The following is a 12,814-nucleotide window of genomic DNA, read 5'->3' on the forward strand; positions in this document are numbered from 1 at the left end:
GAAATTGATCCTCTTTTGATTCATCTGCTTCTCTGTATCTACATCTCTGCCTTTTTTAAAAATAGACCTAATAAGGGATAATGACTTTTACCTGATTTCGCCTCATCTGTGCTATTCATGAAAAGAGGAAGTCTGCCAAATATTTTGTACATTTAGTATAAAATGCTAAAAATACACACCCTGTGCAAAAACTCAATAGGCTGAACACCGTAAGAGGCGACTGTATAGCTTAATATCACAGCGAATGTATACAATATGTCCTCACACATTACAAAAAAAATGCAATGCTCTGATTCTGCTATATCAGAATAAAGTAAATATGGTTATAATGCACTTTCAACGGATTTATGATGTTTCACAGGGCGCTTCATACAAAGTGTCACCCTTTTGTACCCTGAAGTCCGCGATCACGACGTTTACATCTTGCCTCCTTTAGCGTGTTTCATGAGGCAAAGTCAGTGTACCTTACATTCATCAATACCTAAACGGAGCAGAAGAAATCCGAGGCAAAACAAGGCAGCGGATGGAAAAGGCCTGAGCCTCTTGTTACAGCTAGGATCCCACATCTGCTTTAGCTCGGGATCCGAAAAAAAAAAAAAAACAACCTCTCTTCCTACGCTCCTGAGCTGGAGAAGTGCTGGTGTGAAGTGTGAGACGCTGGTTCATTGTCTGTGCATCAATCTGCCTACTAAAGCATAAGAAACCCCATTAAGGACTCAGGTGAGAGGGCATGTATACAGGCTTTGGCATGCTACTTGCATTGGTGCTGCTACTGTAAATAAGGCACAGGTAAAAACCAATAAAGACATGTTTACACACTCATCTCTTCTCCCTGCTCTGCTGCAGGGGTGCTCAGCCCTCTGGAGGAAATTATTTGGAAAAATGCATATTTCTCTCACAACATCTCTTGCGCCAGTGCATTTGGTTTACAATACACCAGTTGAGTATAACCGTATGATACCAGACAAAGATTTCACTTTTCATGACCAAACAAAGATCAAGATTATGTTGGGTGTTTGTGGAAACAGAGAAAACAGAGTACTTAAGAGGGCAACAGTGAGGAAGGAAATATTAACACAGCTTCTGTAATCTGTTAGGTTACAGAAACTTTTTGGATACATTAAAGTGTCCTGGCCTCAATGAAGATATAGACTTCACATGCTTTCTATAATCATTCCTGTATAGGCTCTCTCTTTTTATTCTGTAAACCTATATATGGGTATCGATTTTCCATTTACAATACTTGTGTATAGTTTTCTGTGGGTTATGTGATTGGCTCTTATTGGTTCTTGCAACTTTATAGGTGAGTCCACAGCTGTATTATCTGTTTCTAAAGCCTTGATGAAGACCCACAGTGGCCGAAACATCTTGGCTTTTTTAATAGCTTTTTAATATTCCTTTCCTCGTTGTCACAGTCCTGACATTTGGAGTGCCTGGATTGCCCTCTAAAGTGCTCTGCATGAAACCTAACTTGACAAAGACAGTGACAAATGTGTTACTAATGCAGGACTGATGCAAGATGATTGGCTGGAAAGTTTGACTGTGATGGCTGCCATCTTGATAAGGTCTAAACCCAGCAAGACACTGAATTTTACAATGACAACCCAACAGCATCTCCTTCATTCCACATGTTATCTCTCCTTCTTCTTCACAGGTGTGTGTATGTGTGTGTGTGAGTGAGTGTGTGTGCATATGCATGTATGTGTCAGCATGTGTGAATGTGCTCATAGTATGTCTTTTTCTCTTAGTGTACGTGATGTGCATGTGTCTATTCTATCGTGTGTGTGTGTGTGTGTGTGTGTGTGTGTGTGTGTGTGTGTATGTGTGTGTGTGTGTGTGTGTGTCTGTTACATGTTAGATGGGTGCAGGGACCTGCTGCCGTGCAGGCCCAGGCTGAGAGGAGTATTTCTGAGAGTGCCAGCGCGTCTCCTTGTACACAAACCAGGCGTTGCCCGCCCACACAAACATGTTGAGGTAGCCAAACAACTGGGAAGAGACAAAGACAGAGAAACTCCATTTAAACTCCAGAAAAAAACAGAAAGACAACAGTTGCATCCTTACCTGAGAATGGTTGCCGAAAATTTATCATTCAACATTTCTGCAGTACCGGGTGTCTTCGAGTTTCATTTAAGATTTAATTTTTTAAGACTTTTTTTTATGCCAGCTGGAACCACATTCGAAACACTGATGACTTATCAGAATATAGCTCGGTGTGACTGATGGCGTGCTAGAAAAACAGCGTGCTAGGAAAACCAAATTTTCAACACCTTCACAACTGAATATAAGGTTTAAAATGCGAAACTGCCTACAAACAGCTCACCCAAAACACACAAAATGTATTTTCCCTCTTGGCCCCTGTGGATTATGTTGACTATCCATGTCACTAAGTGGGAAAATATCTTTTTTATATTTTGAGTGAACTTTTCCTTTTTCCCTTAACAGGCCTCACATTTAGACAGCATGATTTCAAAACATTATACTGTTTTTGCAGAGCCAGTAGACGCCCCGTACCCCAGCATGCATTTCAGCGACAGAGATTGGCATTTGAGGATAGTGTGAACTTGATAACATGAGTTGAACTGTGCTTTCAAGCGAACAATCAAGGGGTGACGCTGTTTTGGTGTTCTTGTCATTTTGGAAAGCCGCTCTGGAGGCTATTTCTCCTCACCACAGAAATGTTGAGGGTGCGCATGCTGGCGAACTCCGTGACCTCGCAGGTGACGTTGCTCCCCTTGCAGAGTGCCAGCGTGGCGCCGATGCCGTCGGTGTCCGTGGCGTCCTTCACGTTCTGCAGGCCTTTGGCCCAGGCGGACGAGCACACCAGCCACAAGATGGCCAAGGCCGCTGTCACCACAAAGTCCTGGACACACACACACACATCAGCTCAGACAGTCAGAAATTAAGACTAACGCTCTAAAGCTTGAGGTAGTTTATCAACAGTATGCTAGTGCTTTAATTTACAATCCATATTATTTAATTTAGTTGTCCCACACAATCCTGAGTGGAGAACAACTTCATAGTCCCATAATGGAAACGCTCAACTGTCCAGCAGTACAGCTGAGCATTTATGCCAAAAGCAAACTGGGCCTAATTAGACTCAATTAGACCTAATTAATTAGACTCGACTGCTCAGCATTGGGTTTGTCTCTGGTTCAAAAATATTGTTGAATTACTGATCACGAATTATTGCCAATTTCAGGCTTTCAAGTTCATGTCTGGCTTTTTAACTGGAATATTCTACGAGGCTGACCCGTTAGGCAAATACTCACAAACATGGGTCCAAAGTCGGAGTCCTTGTAGACGTGCATGTAGCCCAGATAGACCAGCAGAGCCACCATGCTGTACAGGAAGCAGATGACGGCGACGCCCACAAAGAACTCCGCCGAGGAGGACGAGTCTCCCATCAGGTGTGTCGTCGTGACCGAGTGGTTACACAGAGTGGTGTTGCCGTCCACCAGCCGCACCTGGCTTAACCTGGACGCAAAATATGGGAGGGAATAAGAACATAAAAAGGAATAAAATACATTGAGAAGACAATTCAAAAAGGAGAGGCAATACACAGAACAAGAACATGCACATTAAAAAGAAACAAACCATGAATAAAAAACAATTCAACAAGCAGTAAAGTGATGATTAAAATGTCAAGGCAGTGCAAAGATAAAACGTATTCTTTCTTCTTATCCAATACATTCTTCAGGCCAGAATATTCATCCCTGATTTTCATGTCTATAATTTCCAAACAAGTGATTCAGGTTGAAAATCAGCCCTGATTATATGCAAGATCTTTGAATTAAATGTGTCATCTGCGCTGCTCTCTTTCAAAAAAAAGTGACAAACACAGAATTGGAAACAAAGCGTTCCCAACCCCCGAAACCACAAGTGAAGATCACTTTACATTACAGACACTTGCCGAGCCTCTCACCTAAACGGATAGTGAAAGGTCGCATTGAGAGTTTCGTTCTTCCCATCGCCGCAGACCAGAGAGACGATGTTCCTCCCTGAGAAGCCGCCGCAGCTTCCAAATGCAAAGATGGCTGTGAGCTGTTTAGGGAAAGAAAGAGAGAGAGAGAGAGAAAGAGAGAGAGAGAGAGAGAGAGATATGAGGGAAATAGTCACAACCTAAAAGAAGGCTCCATAAAAAGCCCTATTGAGCACTAAGTGATACAGCAGCAAGGAGCCTAAGGGATCAAATGATGGACACAGAGGACATCACATGACCTCCGTTATGTGGTGGTTGCAAGTTTCCTTGAGCCTTTTTGCTCACAAAACAGTAAGTTTCAAGGATGCTATTAATATTGAGCAACAAACATCGGTCGACTTTTTCCCCTCTCCAGAATAGAAATGTTCTCAACATAGATTAGCTTTCTCATGAGTGGAGAGGAAAGCAAACGACCTTGACAGATAAATCATCCCTTACCAACCTTTAGGGAGAGGAAGGAGAAACGTGAATAGATTATCTTAACAGCCAACAAGTGTGTAAAAGTGTGTATGGCAACTTGTATTTATGGTGTGCATGAGGTGTGAATGCATATGTGCAAAATATTCACATTATTTTCATTTTGCAGCCTGCATATTTAGATTTAGCACACTGTCTCAGTAATAGTTATTGCTTTTATTTTTCATGTCATCTTAATGCTGTATTCTGCTTCCCCAAAGCCATTCATTCATTCATTCATTCATTCATTCATTCATTCATTTTTTCAACATGTTTTAATGCTGAGATGAATGGTTGCATGTTTTTATAGAACCGCCATTTATTCTATTATTATTTATTCTTTTTCTCTTTACCATTTTCCTCTTTGCTGCTGCAGTGACCCGATGAAATGCCACTACCATAAAGAAAGTTTTAAACTTCAATAATGTGAAAACTCATTGGGTAGTCATCAAAACGCAGCCTGCACACACACACTGATTCAGCCTTTAAATTCTTTCTTGGCGAGGCAGAAAGGCACCTGATTCAGCATGTAGGCCATGTGACACTAATACTCTCCTTAAAACCAACACAATCTAAATTCTTGTAGTCAGGGTGGCAGCAGCTACTCGGCTTGGCCCTCAGACCGTCTTTGTGCAGCAAACCCAGGCAGGCGCACTGCTACAAGCTGTTATGTGATAGGCGAAACATTGACACGTCTTGTGATTCACTCGGCACAGAGTCAATTTGGCGTTGCGCTCATATCATGTTAGAGGCGAAGATGATCTGGCGTGAAAAGATGAACTGCAAGTTACAATATGCTGCAAGGGCAGATTTTTTTTTTTTTTTTTCGTTTCCTAGAAATGCATAATCACTTACAAGTGTTACAGCCACAGTTGTCATTCATTTTAGCCGTAGCCCTAGCTGCAGGCTGTCTGCCCAGGAAGAATACCACAAGCCCAGAGCCGGCCTGCATGACAGACAGCTGGGCTACAATGCAAATCCAAAACTCTGCAGCCAAAGAATGGCCCGTATTTTAACATAACACAACAGTGATCAGTGATTTACATGTAGCCGTTTCACGACAGCTCCTCACATTTGCTTTTCTAAACACTCTGGTAGGTCTTTCCTGGGGAAGAAAAATCCACATTTGGTTTGGATTAAACAGAGGAAGAGCTGGCTAGTTAACATGAACAGCTCCAACACACTGGGACTGGACTGGGCATGCAAGGATGCTTCCTATTTAAGCGACATTTTTAGGAAATGATGCCTTCTTAGGATTTTTCATTGCAGTAGGAACAGGACACATCCTTGCTACAGAGGATGCTTGATTTGGTGAAATTTTAAGCTTAGATGAAGTAGTTCCTTCCCTGTGTAGGATAACCTATTAGACGGTGTGCATCTGGTTATTTTAATAGCAGATGAAAGTGTTGCTTAAAGGCAAAATCCAAGCTTTTGTGCTTTTTCATGTTTTCACAGAGTTCTGTTGCTGCCAGTCATCACACCAGAAGTAACACAGCTGAACATTAGCCAGGTAGCTGTAACGTAGATAATATTATGTTACAGCACGAGAAGCTTGATTACCATAAAGACCTGCAACACAGTTAAGTTGTCTGAATTCTTGTAACATTTTTTCTGTGCTGTTATCTGGTAGGGTTACCAGTTTATTATTTATAGGCCATTTAAGGATATGACATCATACAGCAAAGGTCAGTATCCTGATTCAAACTAAGGCTGAACAGTTAATCGAAATATTATTGCAATTTCAATATGGCCAAGTGCAATACCCAAATTGCAGTGGCAGCAATTTTTTTTTTGTTTAATAACAGTAAAACGTATGGCAAAACAGCTTTGTAAACTATTATGGCATGACAGACAAGCCCTGGAAAAAAAATGTTAGTTTGATAGACCCCAGCAAAAATCACACCATCATCACTGTAACAGCATTGTCAGTGAAAATGAAAGTTATAATGCAAAAATTATCATTCCTACTACAATCAAGAATCATGTCACAATCAAAATATCTGTAAAATTAATTGCAATGTGATTTTTTTTACCATATCATTCAGCCCTAATTTTAAATATGATATTGCAGCACTTACACACCACATAGTGAACCTGTACACACACCAAACAAGAGCATTTTCAGTGATGTTTCATCAGCACGATGTCACACTTCCTCACACTTGAGGAGTGAAAAGTTACGCCTGAATAATGCTACAGGAAGGCCCGAGTGCTACCCTTAGCTGTGCGCCACAAGAGCCACACACACACACACACGTACACACACATGTGCACACACCTCGAGGCCTTACTCCAGATGTTGCTCCAGATGTCACTGGCTGCCACTTCCTGTTTTTCTAGCTACACACACACACACCGTAGTGAGGTACCTCTCACACATTCCTGTTTCACTGTCTGTGTCACATTCCCGCTACAAAGTTGTGGAGTCGCAGCATGGCCAACTATAACAGACAGCATGAACATGCACACACACACACACACACACACACACACACACACACACACACTGCTGCTTCCTGTAAGCAAGATACAATCCTCGTGTATTATCTCTATCTGTTCAGGGCAGCAGTGGCGGATCTAGAAAATTTTCCATGGGATGCCATGGCAGATCAAGCAGCCTGCATGTTAATTAGCTTGCTTAGACTGGAGTTGCAATAATGACATTTTCCAAAGAAAACTGTTAACTTATATAGGCGACATTATGTTGCATAGCAACCTAAACCTGCAATACCCACTTCCTGCACAGCAAAACTACCTCTTCTTAACATCCAATCTCTTACAAATCAATCTTTTTTGGCTATAGTGATCTTATTTCTGTGCATAATCTTGATTTTCTGCCTTGCATTGCCAATAAAGAACACACAAGTGTGACTGTCCATGATAAGTGGGGTTGACTTCTGTGTCTACTGTTGGCCTGGCATGGCTGTCATCCCTTAAACAACTTTATTTTTTTCTTTGTCTGGTAGTGCAGGGAGGTGCTTGGTTCAGCTAATATGACATCAACTAATACACTCTACAGAATGACTTTATTTACAGGACAAGATTACTTGCAAAAGCACTCATGTAATTACAATTGTATATTGAATATTCAAATAGATGCATGTATGTGTGTGTGTGTGTGTGTGTGTGTGGGAGGGTCTAATTATCTATCTATGTATCTACTTATCTAGATAGATGGATGTATAGATATAGATATATATGTAAATATCTAATAAATTAGTATTGTTCATTTATTGCTGCCGCCCAAAACCTTGTATCTCCATAATATCAACTTTTCACAAACTCACAAAAACAGTCTTGTCTCTAGGATGATGACTAAACATTTTTTCAGTTTCTATGATTAGTTTTGAAAAGGTCTCATGACTCCAAGGATTGTAGAACTTTCTGAGCCCAAACAGAATTAATTCAAACCATGCAAATCACCAAAATCGGAGATACAAGGTTTCCACTGGACAGCGATGATATGAGTGGACTTAGAAGCCAGTAGCCAGTAGCTCCACTGCTGTAGGACGGGGTGAAGTGCCTTACTCGAAAGCCTGCTAACTGTAGGTTAATTCATCAATAATCAGGGCCGGGTGGTAATGGGATACTTACAATGGTGATAAGTATTACAAATTAAATTATATTCCATTATGTTGTCTAAAAAAAAATGTCTTTTGTTTACAAATACTTCTGCGAATACATCAGCTGAAGTGAAGTGTGACACCTTCGCAGCAGCTTGTGACCTGAGTGGTGATCTCGAGAAAACCGGTCTTTGTCATCTCATGATAATAAGATAATTGAATTGTGATCACGAGAAAACAAAGGTTAATATCTCGAGATAACAAGATAATTAAGTTGTGATCTTGAGATCACAGGGTTAAAGAGAAGTATGAGGATGCTCTCAGCTTGCATAAACAACACATCCAGACTTTCCACGTCTTCAGAGTAATTCATTCTCTGGGAGGTTTTTTTTTAGTTGGTTGGCTATTCAGCTGTGGCCTGTAAGGAAAACAAATCTAATAGTAATATCTTTAATAGTTGTGTTTTACTGTTATTATAGGTCTAATATGAGGCTGTGCTTCTTAAACTGTTACTTGGGATTCAGAGGCGGCCCGCAGAGTGGCCTGAAATTCACATTCTTGGACCTGCTAGGAAAACAGTCCTGCTTAATATTTTACAATCATTACTCAGAGCTACAGGTCATATACTAAGCCAGCGGTTTTCAAAGTGGGGTCCAGGGACTGCAGGGGGTCTTGGAGGGGCCTCTAGGAGGTCCTCAGCAAAATGAGGAATGGGTGAGAGGGGTTTAATGAAAGTCAGCTTGGGGGTCGAGAGCAAAAAAAAAAAAAAGAAGTTGGGAAATCCCTGTACTAACTTACTGTTTGCTTGACCACAAAGTGTCAGAACTCCAGCTGAAAATGTTGCTTGGTTAAAATTATACAATGACAACACACACACACACAAACACACACACACACACACACAAAGCCTTGTCTTGAGTCAGATGACTGCTGTTGCCCTCTCTCACTCCTCCTCTCTTTCTGTCTCTCTGTATCTATGTGTGTGTGTGTGTGTGTGTGTGTGTGTGTGTGTGTGTCAGGAGTGCCATGGGGCAAGAGAACAGCTGAGAGAAGCTGTAACTCAGTTATCTGATGCATATAGCCCTACACTGGATTCCTTTGACCCAGTTGTGCAGGGCAGAACTGATGAACGGGCTTTCCCTGAGAAAGTATGTTTGCTCACGACGGACGGACATTTAAAAAGAAATGAAGAGAAACTTTTCCATTACGAGGAACAACTTATGACCTGATATTATTCATCTTTTAAGAGCTGATCCCATCCTTCAAAAATGCATTTCACAGACAAAACTCTTGACACAACTAATGAATTTACATAACTATCTGTCTATGTATGCATGTGTATCTATCACTGACCTCAGTGTTTCTACCAAAGACAGCATCTCCATGACAACGCAGAGGTAAATTATTGCTGAGAAATGCATTAATCTATAACTGCCTCTGTCATTTGAAGGGCAGGCTGGTGGAGCTCTGGAGAAAGATCAGGCCTGGCTGGCACAACCAGTCCACAGCAGGTCCAAGGCCTGACTAAACCCACCTGGAGTCAGTTTATCCATGCTTTCACAATATCATAACTTTTCTGGATCAAAACTCACAGTAGTGTGTAGAGTAATATGTCTTTTGAAGAATATGTAACCCGTATGAAAACAATAATGGATGTGGATTTGTACATGGTGTATAATGTTGCTTGTAGCAAGCACTAAATGGAGTTTCCCAGATTTCTATGCAACCACAAAGGCAGACTAATTAATAACTATTAATTCATGCTTGCAAATGCTTACTTATGTACATTATATGCATCATGTTAAAATGAAAAAATCCAAGCTAGTGTTTTTTGTTTTGTTTTGTTTTGTTTTCATGTGCACCAAATGAAAAACTTCCTAACCGCAGTTGGATGAAATCTCCAGGAAAGTTGAGGCATCATCTGTCACCAAAGCAGTTTCCACAAATGTGCGAGTAAGCAGTTTGAGTCATGCGCTGATCAAGAGAGCCATGTCGACATCTAGGTTGTTAACAAATTCTATGACAACACCCGACGTGATCATTTTGGGCAAAATCTGGCAGAAAACAAGGTTTTACCCCCCTGCTACCCCGCCACAACTCTTTCTAAGCGCTTTATTCTGAGGTCCTGGTATTTCCTAAGGGGATTTTCTGTGCTACAAAAGTTTTTTTTTCTTCATCTATACTTCCACAACTGAAAAGTTTGCCTTATGTTTGCATCTCTTTAAAATTAACTTTTAAACAGTTACAGTCATTTGTTTTCAGTGAATTGTGCTGAAAATTCCCGGCTTCATGAGGGAAAAAGTGCAAAAGCAAGCAAAGGATTGAATGCCTCCCTCCCTGTCCTCTATATATAACACACCTACACACTCCCTGCACACACACACATACACACACACGCACACACATCAGACTTACCCACTCCACCAGTTTGACGAAGCCCAGAGGCTCCTTCAGAGGCGACAAGTTCAGCCGAAATCCAGTCATCATGATTTTGCCCCAGATCCTAAATCTTTATCCTTGTTCCCTAAACTGTGGATGTTGGTCCAACAGGGAGGAAAAAGGGGAGTTGTTTGACAGAGTGACGTGGTTCTGCTGCCCACGCTGCAAAAAATGTCCATCCTGACAAGCCATTTAGTCTGGCGCTGTCTTAAAATATGGTTTTCTTATGAAACAAGTAGTGTCTGAGGTGAGAAAGTTGATCTCGTTTCCGGTGCAGTTTTCTCTTTTTCATTAATGCTCTTGCACCAAGACTCTCAATATTATCGAAACAAGGCAGAATAATGCAGCTCACTCCATTGGTATCACACTTTAAGGATACCATGGGTATTTTTTGCAGTGTAGAGAGCGGGTCTCTTGCGCACCGCTTGGTGATGCCCCTGCGCAAAATACGCAGGCGGGACGCAGTGGGTGAAAAAAACGGAAAGTGTGCCAAATTGCGCTATCTGTCCTTTTGGGGAAATAGCGTCACGTATTTAGTTTCAAAGGATTACTAAAATGAAAAGGCATTATCTGATTCTTTGGCTTCCTCTGGGGCTGCAGAGAGAAAGAGACAGAGAGAGGGGGAGCTGCTGGCGAAGGAGGAGATTAAGGAAACTGTTGCAAACAGGAGGGGTTTTCTTCTCGGTTGCATGAGTCTTTTCTGCAGCTGTTTTAAGTACAACGTTCGTATTCCTGTGATATTTTAGTAGGAAACCATGTAGACAACCTTATAATATCATGCAGTAAAAAAAAAAAAAATCCACAGAAAATCAAAGCAACACCAAGAAAGAAAAACTCCACAAAGTCTGAAGGAATTCAGCACCAAATGCACACTGAACTACGGCAGGAAAATAGATGCAGTGATATTTTAATATTGAAAATCACTCTATTGTAGTGATTTTTATTGAAGGTTGATCTAGTGGAATGTGGTGGCTGCCTCCTTGCTGAAGTTATGTTGTCTTTATAATGGCTCCTTGGTGCTCACTAGGCTAGATCAGATGACTTTTGAGACCAAACCGCAAATTCTCAAAATTCTTTCAACAAAGGAGGGGGGGGGAAGGTTTGCCGCAGCCATAATCTGACTACCAGAAGTATAGGATTAAAGGATAATTTCGCTCAAAAAAATAAGACTGCTTGCTTAGGGTCCCCCATCCAATTTGAGATACAAAACTTGAAATAGTTTGCGCAACAGAGTCAAAGCAATGCCACTCCAATGTGAAGTGAAATAAATGAAAACTGACTTTGATTTACAATTCCACCATAGGCTCCGCAGTGCTGTGTGGAAATGTGAAAGCAATTATGTAAATCTGCTCCTAAACATAAGCTATCTGTGCAGTTGAGTCAGCAGCTTTCTCCTGGAGCTGGAAACCAGAATCTGCAGTGTTACCAAGACGCACAGTGCGACAATGAACGGAGCAACATGTTAACTCAATCAGGGTTCGTCCGTGTTTCAGAGAGCCGTGTTCACAGCTCCCCGTGCCCGCAGCTTCCTCTGGACCTCACAGCGCTGACACGGTGTGTGTAAAACGCTTGAAGACACTAACAGAACACAATTTTTATGAGCAGGGATTTTTTTTTCTCATTGAACTCAATTGAAGCTGCAGTTCACAGAAACACTGTACACAGTTACCGGCCACCAGGGACTGCCACGTGTTATTATCTATCTATTGTGATGACCCCATACACTAAAGGTATAGTAAATTTATCTATATCTGTTGACAGCAATATATAGATTGATATAGTCCTCAGGTATTTTTCAGATAAATATTATAGTGTTTGCAAAGGTTTATTGGTGTATAGATGTATTTTATATTTTATTGTACTTAGAGGGCATGCAAAGTTTTTTTTTTTTTTTTTTTTTTGTATTGAGTTATTTTATTTTATTTTATTTGTTGTGCTTATTTTCCATCTTCCAGTGATGATAGGTTTTGTGTGTAATGTCTGGATAACCTGCTGCTGTCACACAGGAATTCCTCAGTTTGGGATCAGTAAAATGCAATAAAATGCATCTCTCTATCCAGCAATCACTCAATCAGTCACTGTATTACTCCAAATGCTTTGTGGTATTTCCTTGTCATTTAACAGTGAGTTATAGCTGCAAACCATGTGAAGGGAATTATATAATATTATTTTGCAATTTTTTAACTGTATATATGGAGAGAGAATTTTTATGTAAGATACTATTAATTTTTCAAAATGGAATAAGAAGGGAAATGAACCAAATTGGTGGTGGACACTTCCCCCACAGAGGTATGGGCGTTCAAACGTCAATGTCCAACAAGTGAAACATTATTTGAACTCACTTCTATGCGAAAGAAGGCCAAATAAATCAAACGTC

The 12,814-nt window shown here is 40.9% G+C and overlaps 1 protein-coding gene across 1 annotated transcript; it reads right to left on the minus strand.

Moving 5' to 3' along the window:
- Nucleotides 1–1,796: 1,796 nt before the first annotated feature.
- On the minus strand, nucleotides 1,797–10,525 carry sypl1 (synaptophysin-like 1). Its single transcript, XM_030045642.1, has 5 exons — nucleotides 10,414–10,525; nucleotides 3,923–4,041; nucleotides 3,270–3,474; nucleotides 2,669–2,860; nucleotides 1,797–1,986 (listed from the first exon to the last, which is right to left on the minus strand). The coding sequence occupies exons 1-5, from the start codon at nucleotides 10,483–10,485 to the stop codon at nucleotides 1,855–1,857; spliced, it is 720 nt and encodes a 239-aa protein (XP_029901502.1). The 5' UTR covers nucleotides 10,486–10,525; the 3' UTR covers nucleotides 1,797–1,854.
- Between the last annotated feature and the right edge of the window lie 2,289 nt (nucleotides 10,526–12,814).

This window comes from Myripristis murdjan, chromosome 23 (genome assembly GCF_902150065.1).
Source record: "Myripristis murdjan chromosome 23, fMyrMur1.1, whole genome shotgun sequence".
Lineage (NCBI taxonomy): Eukaryota > Metazoa > Chordata > Actinopteri > Holocentriformes > Holocentridae > Myripristis > Myripristis murdjan.